Source organism: Nuphar pumila, chromosome 15, assembly GCF_984573655.1.
Source record: "Nuphar pumila chromosome 15, dmNupPumi1.hap1.1, whole genome shotgun sequence".
Classification (NCBI taxonomy): Eukaryota; Viridiplantae; Streptophyta; class Magnoliopsida; order Nymphaeales; family Nymphaeaceae; genus Nuphar; species Nuphar pumila.
In genome coordinates, this window is record NC_143263.1 from 35,738,495 (window position 1) to 35,758,758 (window position 20,264).

At 36.4% G+C, this 20,264-nt stretch overlaps 1 protein-coding gene across 1 annotated transcript; it reads right to left on the reverse strand.

Moving 5' to 3' along the window:
* Positions 1-317: 317 nt before the first annotated feature.
* LOC149815122 (uncharacterized) lies at positions 318-18,949 on the reverse strand. The gene is made up of 6 exons (XM_089989248.1): positions 18,564-18,949; positions 16,660-16,734; positions 7,385-7,515; positions 2,335-2,845; positions 806-919; positions 318-723 (listed from the first exon to the last, which is right to left on the reverse strand). The coding sequence occupies exons 1-6, from the start codon at positions 18,648-18,650 to the stop codon at positions 658-660; spliced, it is 984 nt and encodes a 327-aa protein (XP_089845374.1). The 5' UTR covers positions 18,651-18,949; the 3' UTR covers positions 318-657.
* Positions 18,950-20,264: the final 1,315 nt, after the last annotated feature.

Below are 20,264 nucleotides of genomic sequence, written 5' to 3' on the forward strand. Positions count from 1 at the left end.
AAAAACTATAAAAACTACTTCTTCTTCACGCCTTAGCCTGGCGCCTTGAGGGGCAGAGGCCTCGCCTCAAGGCACGCTTTTAACAACACTGGTACCCAGTGTCCTTTACACAGAGAAATGGCAGAAGGAACAAACAAGCTTTAGGCACTCGTCATAAAGATTAGAAACATAAAAACTTCCCATTTCTATGTTTGCATTAGTAATTGATTAAGATAACTAAAATATAGATAGTTAGCTTCCTTTCGTGAAGCGAATAATATATTCAATTAGAATAAGAAGTGATCCACTTCCCATAATACTCAATGAAAACAAGTGTATTCTTCAAAGCCCCTTTGAACACCATTAAAAGAAATAAAAAAACATTGAATAAAATTAGTTTAATACCTGAGAAACAACAATCTCAATCAGGGTGTTTATTTTTCCCCTCTAAAGAGGGAGTTCCTCAAATAACAAAATTGTTCTGCGTTCTTTTACCTTTTTCTGTTTTTTCTGGCAAGTTAAGATGCACTCCCTTGCAGCAGCTGCCAGCCCACAAGTGCTAAGAAAGCATAGATCTGCTCCGAAAAACTATTCCCAGCCTAGTCGTTCTTGTTGATGTGCATTAACCACAAGCCAGTATGAGTGTATAATTCCATAAGAAAATGGCAAGAATCCAATTCAAATGCATTTCGGCACCAAGCGAACCAACTTGTCGTCAAGCTCAAAGAGAGAACTGCAACTAATCTGCAAAAGAATACCTAACTCATAAGTATCCTCATCAACATTAGGAAGAGGAATGACAGTGGAAGAGTTTTCCTTGTAACACCTTCTGCATCATTAAATCCTTGAGATGCTCCTTATCCTCAGCACAGCCAGAATCTTCTAGAGATTTTAAAACAAGTTTTTGCAGCTTCTTAAGTTTAAGGGCTCCATTAGGACTCTGGAAATTAGACACCAAAAGACTGATTAAAATATCGATTAAAATTATTAATGCATCAGATGAACAATGGGTGAAAAGCATGTTTGTAGACATAAAAAGCAAACCGTTTATGAGAAATCTGTGATAGTTCTCATAGTATGCTAAAAACCATATCTAGCAATTTCTCTACTTCTGGTGAACCCACATCATTTAGAGTACCAAAGCATACCGGGGTCACATAGTTCAAATTGTCCCTCACCCCAGCATCAGGCAGAGAGCAGTTAGGATCATCTATATAACCAAATAACCAGTTGTATTCCATCACTGGGACTGCCCCCACTCTCACATACTTCAAGTGAAATGCATGATTGCAAAACAAGATGTGCGGCAAAGATTGTATATAACCAACAATTGGTTATATACATGACTTAACTGCTCTTAATCTGACACCTGGCCAGCAAGCTGGATGATAATGAAGATGTTAATGATGGTTGAAGAGTATCTAATAAAAGTTAAAAGAACATGGCTTGGCAGTTGAATAACTCAATGCTAAACCTCAATGTCGTGTGACAAGGCATGTCCTACACCATCTTATATAAAAGATATGTTTTACGTTCAAATTCAATAGCCATGACCATTTGCAACGAATGAAAATCCACTTTCATCTCACCAGAAATGACTAAGCAAGATGTTAGATCCCCCAGAAATCACGTTGCATGAGTTCATTCACTCTGCTCAGATATGCAAAATATACTAAGCTGAGAACCAGTCAAATCAAGTACTTTTCAGGAACACTTTTCATAAGTTTATTTACTCTGCCATCAGAGACGCAAAATGTACTAATAAGTGGTTCTCAGGAAGTCACTCTGTTCTCATCTTAACAAGAAAAGTTCCCCCTTCTAATTTAGTTTTAAACAATGTTTTTTACCAGCCAATTTTGACAACCGAGAATGATTGATTATCAACTTGTAGCCATCTTGTGGAGGACAGTAACAGTCCGAAATAAGATAATATGAGTAACAGATGTATGCCTATCGGTCTCCACAAATTTGTCGGCCAGGGTTTTTCTCTAGAAAATATCGGCATTTAAAAATTGAAAAAATGTAAAGAATAATAAAAAAAGGAGAAGAAATAACTGTTTTAGCAGCATTTTTCTTACGGAAAATATAAAGAAACAGTTAGAAAGATTTTTAAAAATATAAATAAAAAAATCACAAAAAATATATGCTCAATATAAAAAATAAGATGCTAGAAAATATCACGATATCACAATATTAACAAGATACCTATGTTATTGCCTTTCAAAAAAGATATTTATGTTATAGAGATATTTTTAGAATATGGCGATACTTTCACGTTTTTATTGCCGGCTGCAGAAAAAAATTGTTTTAATATCACAACAAAATGTTGGCAATATTAGTGTCAATGATGTATACCTGCTTCAAGATTGTGCGAATCAACTTTTTCCACTTAACATGTAGGTTTGAACCATTTTCGGGATGGCTCATCTTATCATTGTGCTCATTATTTTGCATGTTAGCATCAGCAAGCTTCCTTTTCTTTGGGCTCTCCACAAGTTCTCTTCTCTTTAGTGTTGCTTCATCAGTTATCAAATCTGAATCTTGGCTATCTTTAGTTTTGGCAACACCATTTTCCAACTGGTTCAATTTTCTCTTAAGTTGTTCAGTTGGATTATCCATTTTGGCTTCTGGAGCCAATATATCAGCAGTCTTTGGATGATATTCAGCTTTCTCCATGCCATTAGCATTACCGGTGTCATTAGCTATTCCTGGATGTCCATTAAGACAATTATTCCCAATCGGTGTTGACTGATTTTCACTAGAAGGTTGCTTCGAAGCATGGAAGGCTCGTGCTTTTGCTTTGTGCTTCTTTCCCTCAGCATGGAGTAATAAAGTTTGCTTACTTGTCACTTGAGTGTTACAAAGGCTGGGATATATGCAATATGTCAGTAGCAAACAGTTGATAAGAGCTTTAAGACAAGCAAGTCTATAAAACTTTTTTTTATAGACAGCAATTCTATAAAACTTGTAAACACAAGAACCATGGCTTTCTTCACAGCAGTCATAATGACCATGGCTTTGTAAATTTTTCTATCTTTATCATCAACGCCAGTCCAAATAAATTTTTTTTGAAGGGTTTGAAGGAAAAAAAATCACAAAAACATGACTTTGAAACAGAATAAATCACTCCACCATGATGTTCAAATATTTGCATATCAGCCACTAGTCCAAAGAGAGGAGGAAAAACTAGTGGTTTTCTTCTTGTGCTTTCTAATGGAAATAAAAGCATTTATAAACTTTGCAAATCAGAAAGAGAGTAGAGAACCAGTAATCTTGTCTTTCCTTCCACTTCCAGCTTTGGTTTTTCCATCTTCCAACTTCCCTCTTTTATTTAATTTCTTGGGATCATCCTTATCAATTTTTTCTTTTTATTCATTTCATCTTTAATTTTTTCCTGTTTAGAGCTTCCATTTTCATTTTCTTTTATTTTTTTTCTTTCTTATCTTACTGGTTTTTCCTTTAACAAGCTTTTCTCCACTCTAGATAGGCTTGAAAGTTCAAAATTCGCCTGTGTTTGTAAAGTCATCTTAGCAATGGAAAATTAGTTGGAATGGTAAATGGTATCTTAGTTGTCATAGGCGTTAGGCAAAGGCCCAGGCCATACCCAAAATAAAGAAAATAAAAAATAAACATAAAAAACATAATAAGAAACATGTATACAACATAAAATCAATCAATAATAAGCAATAAACAAATAATATGTTGTTGAACATTGTAAAACAAATATATTACATAACCTTAACCTGTTCAAACAAATTAAGAATAAATTAACAATTGAATAAACAAACCATACAACTAACAATGTGAATGAACAATACACAAAAAATAAAATCATGTACACAAAAAAATTAACAACAATAGACATAACACAAACAATAGACTAATAATGTCTTCTTCTTCTCAACAATAGACATAATACAAGCAATAGATAAATAATATTTCTTTTTCTTATTCTTCTCAACAATAGACATAATACAAGCTTTCGAGTCACTTGCAAATACGAGGAATAACACGATCTTCAAGCTTTAACCTTGCTCTGATACCATGTGAAAATATCCCAAAAGAGATAATGTGCATAGAAAGCACAACCACCACAAAGGGAAATGTGCACAAAGGCACAAGAACACTTAGAACAAGATGTACTCAAGGTACAAAAAGAGAACAAAAATGCAAAAATATAAAGAATTTTATTAAACAATGGAGAACAATGCTCCAAGCATTGAATAACACTTAAGAAGGGGGTTCGCCCCTATTTATAAGAAGAGAGAACCTTGGAGGGGCTCTCACTAGACGTTGGAGCCCCTCCAACAGTTAGAAATCTAACCGTTGGAGGGGTCCAACGTCTAGTTTGGACCCCCTCCAAGTTGACTTAGTCAACAAAGAAAAGAAAGAAAGAAAGAAAGAAAAAGAAAAAGGAAATAGAAAAAAGAAAGTTACAAACATATACACTGATGCATAAAAAGAGGAAAAGACAGAAATACCCTTGGGGGTTTACATGATGGAAAAATAATATATGTATATATATATATATGTGTGTGTGTGTGTGTGTGTGTGTGTACAATAAAACGAGATACAATTTAACAAGCAATAGACAAATAACATGTCTTCTCTTTCTTCTTCTTCTTCTTCTTCTTCTTCTTCTTCTTCTTCTTCTTCTTCTTCTTCTTCTTCTTCTTATTATTATTATTATTATTATTATTATTATTATTATTATTATTATTATTATTATTATTATTATTATTATTATTATTATTATCCTCCTCGAAGAGGAAAATAAATGATGTGTTCAAAAAAAAGACTAGGCGGTGACAGCCTAGGCGGCAATATAGGGCCCCACCGTCCAGACCTGGTCACCCAGGCAGTGGGGCTGCGCCTAAGTCTCCTAGGCCACCTTTGAAAACTAAACATGGTATTGACTTTGAGGATAAACTTGCTCATTAGGTAAAACATAATTTTTAGACCAGTTTTCTTTTTTTAATTCAAATCACAAATGATTTTAGTCAGTGAACAGTTTTTTGCTTGATCTGAACCAGTAGATGCATTTATCATTGCTCATTTACTAGAAATTGAATAATCTTCAAATTTTGATGTGCCCCTTGTCTTTGATGTTTGATAACCATTTAGAACCTCAATATACCTCTTTCCAACATTTGAAACTTATATCCGAAACCAAATTGTTATTGACTTGTGTCGCCGTAACTTGCACAATCCCACGAACTTAACTGACCAACAATATAGCTCGTAATAGAAACATGACTGCAAGTTTCTCCAAGACAACCTAAAGAAATTTTCTTTTTCACCTTCTGCTGAATGTAAATTCTCAGAGAAAACCTTAAGCCTGAATTTTTTTTTTTACACTTACACAAGAATTTATGACCATTTCAAAGCTAAAAATAAACCCAATACCACTCATGGTGGCTAACTAAAACAATCTGCAAGTGTACTCTTTTAAACATCATGAGCTATATATGTTTTACTCTAGAACAGTACAGAATTCACAGAAAATCAACTAAAAATAAATCCAAAGATGGTATGCATACTATGTCACATGGGTGCGGGTGCGGGTGCGGGTGCGGGTGCGGGTGCTGGTGCTGGTGGGGGTGCGGGTGCTGGTGCGGGTGCTGGTGCGGGTGCGAGGATGCGGCACTTCCAAAAAACCCGGGTGCGGGGGTGCGGCAAAAAATAAAATAAAATAAAATAAATATATATATATAGAGAGAGAGAGAGAAGGGGGTCCGGGGGTTCCCCCCGGCGCGGTGAGGAGTCCTTGCAAATGTCCATATCAAAAGCTGCCCAAGTGAAGAGGTGGGGGCATCTTATTGCTTTGTGGGCACTTGGTTGCCTCTTCTGGTCCTTTAATACAAGTGGTTTCGCCGTTTATTAGGAGCCACGAGTCAGACTTTAAAAAAAAAGGAGAAAATGGCAAACATGAATTTTCTACTTTCACGAATATAGCGATTCCAACTTCCTACCTAAACCCATCACGGCCTTTATTTTTCACCACAATTCTCAAGAACTCGTTTGGAAAAAAAGTGACAAGTCCCATGCAGCTCAGATGTACCTGCTTACGAGAATCGGATCTGAAACTTTCTACCAAAACTAATTAAATGGATTCAGGTCGATCGAACACCTGACCCGATTGGGAAGAAAAGAAACACCTCAAGCCTCTCATTGGTCAAAATTTGGCTGACATGAATTGAATAGTCAATAGTGCAATTGATTCATTGGTCAAAATTTGGCTGACATATTATTTGACCGGGTATAATTCGGGTCTGGTTCATGTAAATCAATTGAACCCGGATCTATACCTGGTATAATCATCATAAGTAGACAATGGCTCGTCCATAATCATATGGCTAGGCTTTGGATAAACGAGGTTGGAATTTAAACTTTGATCATAACAAAAAATTGAAATTAATCGAGAAATAAATTTAGGTGTACATCATAGTGACAAAAGTTTAAAATGAGAAATTATTGCACGTGTTTTCCTGGTGAATTTTGAATATTTTTTTTAATCTCACGTTCTTTTAGTCAAAATCACCACCAGCAATAATTAAACTAATACTTAAAACATAAAAGGCTAAATTGGAAAAGAAAAAACCAAGCTATATACCATATTAAAGGCTTTACTCGAAAACACTCAATCAAAGTAATTGAGTTCCACTTCCCAAGGCTTCGAATTTTGAACGTTTTTTTCTTTTCTTAATGAGTTACTACTTTCCAAAGTTTGTTTTATGGAAAACCATCTAAACCAACAATTAATTAGCCTAAAATGATGCACATTACTTAATGCATATTAATTAACTCAGATTTCTAAAAAGTTTAATTCCATATTGGACACAGCAATTTTCTGCTACATAACAAGTAGAAAGCGATATTTTCAGCATATCACGATTTTATCGTTAATGCTTTCAAGAGCGATTATTATTTCTTTTTTTAATTCCGCAGCCCATTTCATAGGGCAATTTTTTTTTTAAAAAAAATCCAAAAAATGGACCGAAATGACCCTGGGTGCGGTCAACGCACCCAAGGTCGGGTTGACCGCACCCGGTGCCACACCCGCACCCGCGTCGTGTTGACGCGGGTGTGGCACCTTGCTAGCCGAATCCCTATGACATAGCATACATATCATTAAAGGAACAATAATAACAACAACAATAATAATAGTAGTAGTAGTAGCATATGGACTCTATCAATTTCTCACTTTCATTTCTATTTCACACCCACTTCATTGGTGGAAGCAGTGAAATTTGGTCAATGGCTAAGGAATTTAAGACTGCAGGCAATGTTCTTCACACAAGGATGTTTCAGATAAGAAGAATTTTGCTACTCTAAATCAACTAAACACCACTAGTCTGGAAAAGAATTGGTTAAGAAATATGGGGTTTGTTGAATCTTTGTTTACCTGCAAAACCAAGGCGGACGAGAGGACAATCCAGCATTAATATCAAAACTCTGATCTTGCTTCTGTTCAACTTTCACCTTTGTTTGTGTATTATTAGGTGTTTTGCCTTGAGTTTTTGGACCATATTTCTCCTGCAAACAAAGCAGAGCTCAATCAAGCCACTAAATCTTCATGAAGCACCCACCCGAGATGAAAAGTATAGAAGTATATCTTTGTGAAAATCCTCCGGATATCTGTTCTTGCACAATAAACAGACAAGAAAAGAAGAAAACAAAGAAGGCAAAAGAGAGAAGACATGGATTAGAAAGGAAGACGTCTCTATAGATCTGACATCTTTTCTTATATTTATATGTGTTTGACATGTTACATTATGGATCCGGAAACAGTGAGTATTCTTAACATGCCCCCTCAAACTGAATATGGTGATGAATCATGGATAGTTTGGATTTCAAGTAACAGTGTCGCTACACAGTAAAAGCTTTGCTAAAAAGGTTGGCAACCTGATCTTCTCCTCGAATGAATACCAACTGAATTTCTTTTGCTTTCACCTTTTCTCTGACAAAGTGTTTGATCGATTTCTACATGTTTAACCTTACCATGTTGAATTAGATTGGTAGAAATGGCCACTGCACTTCGATTATCACAATATAGTAGTGAACTAGAGATGTGTTGGTGGAGACTAAAAAGTGTTAAAATGTGATGTAATACAGTTAGTTATATTCTAGTTAGATAGTTAGATTGCAATTAGGTTAGGTTAGGTTTTATTTCTGTTTTTTAGACTTTTTTAGACCCCTTTAGTAACATGTGCTTTTTGACCAAAGTCAAAAAGCACATGTACCTGAGAGTCGTTGGCAGTCCAACGACTCCCTCTTGGCTCCATCTTGTGAGCATTATATATATGGGGTAAAAAACCCTTGTAATTTTACTTTTAGAGTGGGTTTCATCCCACTTGAATGAAATATTATTTTTGCCACTTTTTGTGTGCACTCCTTTGAGCATTTTGGTTGTTGTGTTCATTGAGAAAGATCCTTTGTGATATTCATTTGAAGTTTCGGTTGTAGACTTCGTCTTCTTTCATGGTATCAGAGCCAATCAAAAGTTTTGTTTTTTTGTGCATTGAGAAGTGTGTCATTCAAGTTTATTTCAAAAGAGTGAAGTCGCTTTGAAGGAGTAGTCATGTGAAGACTTGGAAGCTTGGAGGACTACTCATTTTTCACTATTTTGTGGTAGAGTATCCTCTTCTTTACTTATTTTAAGTTGTCTCTTTTTCTCTCCCTTTTTCTTCCCGTTCACAAGCTTGTAAAATGGATGACAATGATAATGTCACCATTAAGCCCATAAAACTCAATGATTCAAATTATGTAACATGGGCTTCAATCATGAAGCACTTTATATGGGAAAAGGGATTATGGGGATTAGTGGATAGAACCGATGAGGAACCTAAACTAATTCTCACCAAAGAAGAAGGAGAAAAAAAATTACCTCTCGGAAGTAGAAAGGTTAAAGTTATTTCCACGTATGAAAAAAAGTGGAAAGAATGGAGAATGGGACATGTCAAAATCATGTCTTGGCTCATATCAAGTGTTGACATAAAGAAGTGTTCAAGTCTAGCCAAATTTGAACACGCCAATGATGCGTGGGATTACCTTAAAAGGATGTACTCTCTCAAGGATATTACTCACATATGCAATCTTCAAGAAAAGGTCTGTAATATAGTTCAAGGGGACAAGAGCATTAGAAAATATTACAATAGCTTGTCCGAGTTATGGGAAGAATTAGCTCTCCTTGAACCAGAGTGGCATCATCCACATGATATAGAGCTTCGCCAAAATCAAGTGAATGTGGAGCATTTCTTCCAATTTATCAATGGTTTGAGATCGAAATTTGAGTCAACCAAATCTGCTCTTCTCCATCGAGGTAAAGTCTCTTCCATCGAATATACAATAGAAGAGTTGAGCATGGAAGAGAACAGACTCAAGAAAAGAATTTCCAAAGGTGATGATGATTCGGTCTTAGCAGTATCTAGACCGAGAAATTATGTTCGCCCGTATAAACCTCCACATGTTGGGAGGACTAATGATGAAAAATATGAAAGCGAGTTTGAAAAAAGAAGTCATTTGCTATTATTGTCGTGAACCGGGACACGTCAAGATGTACTATCTAAAATAAAAAATACCTTACGAAAAGAAAGCTGCTACAGTTAAATCTCCGCAATAACCAAGTGAGACATCCATTGGGAATGTCTCTAACTCAATTGGTGAAGGCGCTTCAACCTCTTCTAAAAGGAGCTTCTTCATCTGCTGGAGCCGTTGTCTCTTCCGTCGGCATCGCCGATCCCAGTAAATCTCTTTAGCTTCTTCTTGACTCTGGAGCTTCTTTTCATATGACACCCAACATAAAATGGATATCACAATGTCATAACTCAAGTGGATCAAAATGTTTTTACTGTAGACGGAACATCTCTTGAGATTAAGGGAATAGGATGTTTTGAAAATACTTCTCAAAATTCAAAAAGATTTTGTATTCCAAAAATTAGATATATTCTCAAACTTAATCCAAATCTTTTATCAGTTTCTCAATTAACTGACCATGAGTATAACGTTTCCTTCTCTTCTTGTGATTGTCGAGTACAGGATCACCAGTCAGGGAAGCTGATTAAAGAAGGTCATAGAGAAGGAGGCTTGTACTACATGGATTTCTTGGAAATACCCAAGAATACACTATGTTGTAATGTTCAAAAGTTAGATTTGGATCTTTGACACAAAAGATTTGGGCATCCTTCTATATCCAAGATTCAGTTTTTTTCAAACATGGAAAATTTTTGTAATTTTGAAGCTTTTACATGTGAAAAATATATTCTTAGAAAAATGAAAAGACTACCTTTTCAAGAAAGAACCTTTGTTTCTATCGAGCCCCTTGAGTTGATACATTCCAATGTTTGGGGTCCCGCACCTGTTATATTAAAGGGCGGCTTTATGTATTATGTGATTTTTGTAGACGACTTTACACGGCACACTTGGATTTATTTTCTTAAACATAAATCCAAAGTTTTCTCTTATTTTCAAATATTTCATAATATGGTCAAAAATCAGTTTAAAAAGGATATTTCAATATTTTGCACTGATTCAAGGGGAGAATTTTAATCAAAAGAATTTAAAGATTATTTGAACTTATATGGGATTTCACATCAAAAATCATGTCCTTATACCTCTCAAAAAATGGTTTAGCTGAAATAAAGCATAGGCACATTATAGAAACAGTAATGACATTTCTCATTACACATCAAGTACCAAAAGTTTTCTGGGTTGAAGCAACTTTAACTGATGTCTATCTTATCAATAGGATGCCTTCTTCCTCGATAAACAATATTTCTCCAACTGAAAAACTTTATAAGCAAATTTCAGATTACTCTAGGTTGAGGGTATTCGAGTGCAAATATTTTGTATTCATAGATAAGAATGATAAATTCTCTCCACGTGCTATTTCCTATGCCTTTTTAGGTTATGCAAATCATCAAAAAGGTTACAGGTGTTTCGATTTTAAAAATAGCAAACTATATGTCTCAAGAAATGTATATTCTTTGGAAAACGAAAGTCCCTTTGAAAATAAAGATTCTACAGAAATAGATGAGTACTCTTTTTTATTGGACCTAGTTCTAAGGAGTAATGAAAGTGATATCGATCAAGATGATCAAAATGATATCACTAACACACAGAACCAGTTAATAGCAACCAAGATTGTATTCAATATTCTAGATGAGGAAACTTAGAAAGGCCATGTGCCTTTGAAAAATACACAAAGGAACAAGACCCTGTGTCTTCAACTAGAAAGTCCACTAGAATCTCAAAAGTCCTTGAAAATTTTGTGTCATATGAGTCTTTTTCACCAAAGTATCAAGCCTACATTGCCTTAATTCATTCTTACGAAGAATCTTCAAGTTATGTTACAGCCAAGGATCAACCTGAATGGGTCAAAGCTATGAAAATTGAATTAGAAGCCTTAGAAAAAGCAAACACCCGGATCATTCAAGATATCCCACCCAACAAAAAACCTATTGGTTGTCGGTGGGTGTACAAAGTTAACACCAAGAGTGATGGCACTCTTGAGAGATTCAAAGCTCGATTAGTTGTCAAATGATATTCCCAAGAATATGGAATAGACTATGAAGAAACCTTTGCCCCAGTAGTTAGAATGACCATTGGTAGAATCTTGATAGCTTTTGCTTCTATAAAGAAATGACATATTTTTCAAATGGATGCTAAGAATGTGTTTCTAAATAGAAGTTTAGCTGAAAAAGTATACATGGATCCACCACTAAGAATTAATGTCTCTAAAGGGAAAACATTTCGCTTAAATAAGGCTTTGTAAGGTCTCAAACAAGCTCTGAAAGCTTAGTATGATAAGTTTAATAGGGTTATGCCTGATTTTGGTTTTCAATCTTGTCTTACTGACACAGCTTTGTTTGTTAAGAATTCTGATGCAGATATTATTATTATTCTCTATGTTGACAACATGATCATCACCAGAAGTGATAAACAGAGAGTTCACAATATTAAAAAGTTTCTTAAAACACATTTTGAAATGAGTGATTTAGGTTTTTTGAAATACTTTCTTGGTATAGAAGTTGCATACTCTTCTAGAGGATATTTACTAACTCAATCTAAGTTTGCCTTAGATATTGTTGTCAGGTCAGGTATTTCAGATGAAAGACGCGTTGACACTCCCGAAGTTATAAATGTCAAAATGAAGATTGATGATGGAGAACCGCTTAAGAATCCACCTCCTTATAGACAACTCGTCGGGGCACTATCATATCTTTCAATTACAAGACCTGACATTGCACATGTTGTCCATACAGCAAGTCAATTTCAGCATGCTTCAACTTCTGTTCATATGGGAACAGTTTTGCGTATTATTAGATATATTAAAAATTCTATTTTTCGAGGACTATTTGTGTATGCTTCTTCTAACCTAAACTAATTGCTTATACCGATGCAGATTGGGGAGGTGATCCCAATGACCGTCACTCAACTACTGGTTTTTGTGTCTTCTTAGGTGAATCTTTGGTCTCACGGCGATGCAAGAAGTAACAAAAAGTCTCTCTCTCATCAACAGAGGCTGAATACAGGGCAATGGCTACAACCACTATGGAAGTAGTCTGACTTCGATGCCTACTCTCCGATATGAGAGTCGAAAGTACAGGAGCATCAAATCTCTGCTGTGACAACAAAAACTCTATCTATATTGTCAGCAACCGGACATTCCATGAACGCACCAAGCATATGGAAATGGATTGTCACTACGTATGAGAGGAGTTCCTACATGGCACCATTGATCTACCATATCTTTCTTCAGAATATCAACTGGCAGATTTCTTTACCAAACCTCTTGTGGCTCCTTGATTTCACTTTCTCTTGAACAAACTTTCGGTTATTCAACCGTAAGTTTGAGGGGGAGTGTTAAAATGTAATGTAATACAGTTAGTTATATTCTAGTTAGATAGATTGAATTAGGTTAGGTTAGATTTTATTTCTGTTTTTTAGACTTTTTTAGACCCCTTTAGTAACATGTGCTTTTGACGAAAGTCAAAAAGCACCTGTACTTGAGAGTCGGACTCCCAACGGCTCTACTCCCTCTTGGCTCCATCTTGTGAGCATTATATATATGGGGTAAAAACCCCTTATAATTTTACTTTTAGAGTGGGTTTCATCCCACGTGAATGAAATATTATTTTTGCCTCTTTTTGTGTGCACTCCTTTGAGCATTTTGGTTGTTGTGTTCATTGAGAAAGATCCTTTGTGATATTCATTTGAAGTTTCGGTTGTAGACTTCATCTTCTTTCAAAAAAAATATGCTTAATCCACGCAACCTCTGCAGTAACTGCTGCCATAGCATGATATTACACCTCTGTGCTCGAACGGGCTACCATTTTCTGCTTTCGGCTAGCCCAAGACACTAAATGAGTTCTGTAAAGAATACTCATTGTTTGTAATATGGATCTGAATCTGGATCCAGATCCATAATATAACATGTCACACATATAAATATAAGAAAAGACGTTAGATCTATAAAGATGTCTTCCTTTCTAATCCACAAGTCTTCTCGCTTTTGCTTTCTTATTAGATCTTGAAAAAGAAAGTTTATGACTCTTACAAATACGACAACTGATGCAAGAATAAGAATTTTTTTTTTTTTGACATTAATTAATCCTTTAATACGTAGAAGATCAAGAAAACTCAAATTGCAATTACCTAATCTACGATGTCAAACATCAACTTGTGGATGAATTTCTGGACTTAACAACGGCGAAAACAACGAATGACAGAGTAGGGGCTTTGGAGCTTCATTTAGGACATATAGATTTTTGCATCTTCTTCCCTCAGCGGGTGTCTGATTCGTGTAAATTATCTTCACAGAAAGAGAGGACGGAGAAAAAGAGACACATGAATTAGTATCACGCCAAAGTTGAAAAACGAAAATAAGATTTTTATAAATGTTAGGAACAAGCAAAGTGTTGGGCAAAGAAAGAGATCATTTACTTGTGGGAACAATAGTTGTGCCTATGTGAGTAATATGGTGGCATTTTTCATCTCCCGTAATCACACTCTCATTACCACGATAAGGTTCAGCATAAGAGAGTTTACCTAAATCACCTGTGACAGTGTGTGTTGCCCCTGAGCCCATAAACCAGTTGTGTGAGGGTAGGGGTGGCAAAACCTGACACGACCCGCCAACCCGCCTCTTAGGCAGGTTCGGGTTGGGCTTAAACTAACCCGCTTAATAAACGGGTCGACCCGCCTAACCCGTTTATTAAACGGGTCGGGTTTGTGTTAGGGGTATGCCAACCCGCAAACCCGGCTGACCCGTTTAATAAACGGGTTAGGCGGGCAGGTCAACCCGCAAACCCGACCCACCAACCCGACCTGCCAACCCGCCAACCCGTTTACCCGACCCAACACGTTTATTAAACGGGTTGGCGGGTCGTGTCGGGTTACCCGTTTAATAAACAGGTCGGGTTCGTGTTTGCCACAGCCGACCCTTTTAATAAACGGGTCGGGTTCGGGTTGAGGTATGCTAACCCGCCAACCCGACCCGATTACCACCCCTATGTGAGGGGGTGCTAGGAGCAGATCCTAAAAGAGCCTGAATATCATCCCACGAATTTCCAATAGGATTATGAAGTTGTTGGAAATTAAGTTACCCAAAGCCAACAGTAAGAGCCGCTAAGTCATATGAACCAGCAACAGATGGAGGATATGAGCCAGTAGGAGTTGGAGCCTGGATAAAATTTGCTAGAGCACGTGGACCAACACCTGTTAAAGGTGGGGCAGCAGTTGCAAGTGCTCGAAAACGAGGAGGAATCGATAGTGTAAGTGGGCGATAGGTAGGAACGTAATGCCAATAACAATTGGAACAGGTATGGCCCTTCTTCCCACACATCTCACATACTACAGTTATTTGATTGGAAGAAGAACTCGGTGTGGGGAGAATACATGCTCCACGTCCACCAAAATTACACCCGCGGCCACGCCCTCTTCCTCTGTAGGGATTGAAATTTTGTGTTGCAACCAAAACCACATGATGCACTTCTTCTTTCTGAGATCCTGATGATATATTAAACATGGCCTCATGTTCCAAGAGCATGGTTCTCAATTTATCAAAAGGTGGGTAAGGCGTAGTGCTAGTGTAAACAGTAATGAACATGTTATATTCTTGGCCAAGCCCTCTAATGGTTTTCGTGCATATATCTTCATCTGACAATGGTGATCCGATGGCAACAAGTTGATCCACTAGAACCTTAATCATGTCCAGATATTCAGCTACAGGTGAATCCCCTCTTTTAATCTCTGCAAATTCTGCTTTCAGCTGATATATCTGAAGAGTAGAAATCTCTTCATACCATTGATGTAGAGAATCCCACAAAACTTTTGCTAGAACTCTAGATGGGATATGTAGAAGAACTTCTCGAGACAGTGGTTGTGAAAAAGGCTACAGCTGATTGATCATTCTTCCGCCACACGGTAAAATCTAGATTTCTGACCATGGTGTTCGAGGATTTCTCTGTACTTTCATCCTGCACTAAAATTGTTTGGGAAACCAGTTCCGGAGGCACAGGGATTGTCCCATCAAGGTGACCCATCAGATCATGGCTAGAAAGGAAAGGGGTAATCTACTTCTTCCAGGTGATAAAATTGGAAGTCAAGTTTTTCTGTAACTAAATGGATAAAAAAATGGGGATTGATAGTAACCATTTGATGAGACGATAGAATTTTTTTTTTTAAGAAAAGGCCGATGGGCTCAGGCATGATAAATAAAAGAAGATTCAGAGATCAATGAAAGAATAACAGAGGAAGCACACGAAATCAGTCTAACAATAAAGAGAAAAATTTTCTGACCTTAAATAATATTTGCGTTTTTTTGTGCAGATTTTTGCTTTGGTCAGATCAGAGTTCAGCAACGAGGATACACGTCAAAAGTGATACGACGTGTTTGGAAACAGAAAAAAAAATTGTGTCAACTAATAATGAATCAAGATCATGTCAGACTCATTGGATGTGATTAGGGTTTTTTTTAATTCAAAACCAGACAGAAGGAAACAATTTTGAAAAAGAAGTCTGGTCGATTTTTTTTTAAATCAACCCAAGAGACATCTTGCAAAGAGGAAGGAGGATCAGATTTTGCAAAGAGAAAGGATCTGATCAGATTCGGCTAGGATCTGATCAGATCTGTTGTGGATTATCAAACTTGATCAGATTTGAACCTGACGCAAAAGAAATCATGTCAGATCTGACTAGGATCAGATCTGATTCAAAGAGAAAGAAAAAGGTATTTAGGGTTGAAGAAAGAGGAGAAGGATTTGAAGGTGAAGCAAAGAAAGAATAGCCAAGATCAATGAGGTTTACCTCTTTGCAGGCTTTGATACCATGTGAAAATCCTTTGGAGATCTGTTCTTGCACAATAACCAGACAAGAAAAGAAGAAAACAAAGAAAGCAAAATAGAGAAGACCTGTGGATTAGAAAGGAAGATGTCTCTATAGATCTGACATCTTTTCTTATATTTATATGTGTGTGACGTGTTACATTATGGATCTGGATCCATATCCATATACAAACAGTGAGTATTCTTAACATATCTAACCCTAAAGCAGTTTTTATCATGACAACAGATTGAAGCCTAAGTTCCAAAACATCAAGGCATCAAGACCATGTAAAGAAAACGATATTTCATATTATAATCAATCAGCAGGACAATTATAATATTGTCAATTACATACCATTTCCGTAATACACTGTGTATGTCCTTGAACATCTTGCTGGTTGAATGTTGTACCACAATCAATACATGAGAGCTACAGGAAAGAACCAACAAAATCAACCAAAGTGAAAAAGTTGTAATTAACACAAGAAAAAAAACCCACACAAGAATGATAGAACTATATCTAAAAACAAAACTAATTCCCATAAACATTTATATTATATTATTATTAAAAAAATTCCAAGTCAAATAGTGTATGAAATATTCAATTGCTTTTTACGAAAAAAAAATCTTACAGAATAACCTGACATGTATCTCAAAATCTAGCATACATAAGCCCATTTAGCCACATATAATGATAAAACAGTCAAGAATTTTTGGGTAAAATATGTTCACCCAATAATAGAACCACTAACATTTTCTAATTCTCTTTGCCTAGCAAGAAATTACTCTGATTTGTAATTATCTATGTAGTCAAAATCGGTGACTAGGTGCCTAGTCACCCTAGGCGTGCAGCCTAGTCCAGAGCACTTAGGCACACTGGACTTAAAAGGTCCCGATTAGTCCGACTAGCCCCTCCCTAGGCTCAAACTTGTCTTTTTTTTACCATATATATATATATATATATATATATATATATGTGTGTGTGTGTGTGTGTGTGTGTGTGTGTGTGTGTGTGTTTCGATATATATATTTATATACAAACTTTCCTTTTTTAGATGTATATATAATCATTTTCTTCAGATATATAAATATATATTCTCTGTTTTTTCAAATATATGTATGTATGTGTGCATGTGTGCTTGTATAGATTACAAATATATATTACTATAAATTTTGCATTTTCTTAATATTTTTTTAGGGTTCCAACTAGGCCGACTAGTACCGCCTAGTCCCCTACTAGGCCTTTTAGATGTCCGCTGCCTAGGCATGGACTAGCGCTTTTGACTACATAGGTAATTATACTAAGTGTATATGCTATGAACAACTTTTTGTTTTAAGTTGATAACAACAATGATTCCATAAAACATAGGACAATGCCTACTCATACAATGAGCATATATTTTAGCATTTTATAAAATCAACATTCGATCACACCTCTTAAGACTGTTTAAAGTCAATGGCCTACCTCTATTTACAATCCATGCAAAGGCCTACAGAATTTCTCCCCAATCTACAAAATTACCTCATTTGGGTCAGTTTCCACCCAATAATCCAATAATTCCAGTAACCCAGTGAAAAATCATCATCGTTTGGACTGATTCAAGTAGAATTTGCTACAAGCACAAGATTGCACTTCCATATTTGCATTGTACAAGGTGTTGAAAGCAACTAATTTGATACGTGTGTTTTGTTCTATTGTGTCGCGCGGGCGCATTAACATTGCATGAATGCATATTCACGCATACACTGCATTCATACTCAAGCACACGTCGCATACATATACATGAAAATATATAAGTAAGAGTGCACACAATTTACAGCCAATGAGAAGCACCCAAGGTCGGCAATGATGTCCTAAAGAGTCCGTCCACAAACCCACCAAACCATTTGGTTGGTGACGAAGCCCTTAAGGAAAGAGGAGGGCAAGGGTAACTTAGAATGGCCCAACTGAGCTCACAAACATTGGTAGAAGGCATACGTACCAATAAGGCCATATTTTCGAGAATCAAACACAGAAACTAGGAAACGAAAGCAGGCAAAACTCACAAAGGTTGTTTGGAAGTCTCAGATCAACCGTGCCAATTCGTTTTTTTTTTTTTTTGTAACATTACCATCATCGTTAGTTTAAATCCGCGCAATTTTTTCCACAGAAAGCATAAACAACATGTGAAAGAAGGGAGAGAAAACCTCTCCCTTAAGAGGAGCAGCGATGATATAGTAATAACAACAACCAAAAGAAGAGGAAGCTGAGAATGGAACCTTGGTGGCAGAGCAAATCCTGAAATGGTTGGGCAATTTTGGTTTCTTGAGGTTCTCCCCACAGTCTTCACACTGGAACCACACCATTCTCTCTCTCTCTCTCTCTCTCTCTCTCTCTCTCTCTCTCTCTCACACACACTCTCTCTCTCTCTTTTTCACTCTCTTTCTTAAATGGGAGGAGCAGGAAAGGGGTTTAGGGTTTTGTGGGGTTTGGTTGGAGTCCAGATCGTGTGCAATCACATGGCACAAAATTTGTGCATTAAGCACCTGATTGTCCTCCATAGGCCTTGAGCGCCACAACTGACAAGCTTGTCCCTTAGATGGAGGGTGATCAGGTGCTTAATGCACAAATATTTGTGCAATCATATTGCACCTGATCTTTTCAGGTTTGGTTGCGGGTGCAATTACTGCTATTAAATATGACAAGGGAGGGCACGGTGAAAGTGGATCGGGTAAACCGGATCCTACCCGAATAATCAAATCGGTTTAACCTGACCCGACTAGGGTTACCTATGGGTCGGGAAACCCATTCATCAGGGTATACCCGAACCATCCCAAATAACAATTTTTCGGGTTCAGGTTGGGATTCGGATTTTGTCAGGTCACGAAAGTAGAATCTCAAACTCGAACATTATAATTTAAAAAAATATTTTTAATAAAAATACATATAAAATATTCGAGTGTGGTCGGAATCCAGCCTGCATATTGATCAGGTCGGGTTCATGTTGACCCGAATATTATTCGGGCCGGCACTTTTCACGCCTATACCCAACAATTCGGGTCAGGTACCTCATACAAACCGGACCCGTTGACAGCCCTCGACTGGACTGACTTTGGTTTAATAGTTTCATGGTGACAGATATCCGCCATTTTTTGAAAATCTAATGAGATTTTTGAAAACTGATATATTCCCCTCAAAAAGTGATATTTTCAAATTATCTCACTACTTTGAAAATATCATGCTTTAAGGTGATATTATTGTATTGGAATGTGATTTTTGTATTTTTATATATTTTTAAACTTTAAATATGCCAAGAATTTCCTAAAAAACAAAATTAAAAATTTGCCATGAGATTTTTCTTTGCCAAGAAAGGTTATTTGTGGTAATGTAATTAATATGCCCACTTGGATCAAACACTAAAATTGATGGATTTCCACTTGGCAATATTGACAAGTAAGGATGTCGAAGAATCAGATTTAGTGCCAAGAAACCATCTTGGGGCCTCTTACAGGAGACGCTTAAACTGCATCCCCTCTGTCCAAATTGGATCCAACGTGTTCGACGAATTCAACTTGATTGCTGGTATCACTGACTTGTTCATTAATAAGTCGTTGTATTATTCTTTAGTTGTTCTGTTTTGTTATCTAACTGTGTAAGTCGATATTTTAGGATTGTGTATTCTCAACATTGTAAAACTCTATCGTGTCTATAAATATATACTCCACCTCTCTGTGGATAAAAAGAGAAAAATCGAGTTTATCATTCTGTCCATTTCTCTTTCAGCACTTGCAGTGCTAATCTCACTTTTGCAAGGGTGTTCATATAAAACTTATAAAAATCACTAATAATGAGTTAAATTTTCATGTAAACATTCTTTTTCAAATTGAATAGTAATGCGGACTAATATTCAATAATTACATTGATATAAGAAATTCAAGCAATTCACTTTTTACTAATATTTGATCTTGTAAAACATTAAA

What these genes read in the sequence shown, in the direction of transcription:
- LOC149815122 (XM_089989248.1), bottom strand. Translation starts at nt 18,650, where the DNA reads ATGGTGTGGTTCCAGTGTGAAGACTGTGGGGAGAACCTCAAGAAACCA. An exon ending in CACAGTGTATTACGGAAATG is followed by an intron (nt 7,516 to 16,659) that starts GTATGTAATTGA and finishes CTTTGTTTGCAG; the next exon opens with GAGAAATATGGTCCAAAAAC. An exon ending in CGTCCGCCTTGGTTTTGCAG is followed by an intron (nt 2,846 to 7,384) that starts GTAAACAAAGAT and finishes CATATATCCCAG; the next exon opens with CCTTTGTAACACTCAAGTGA.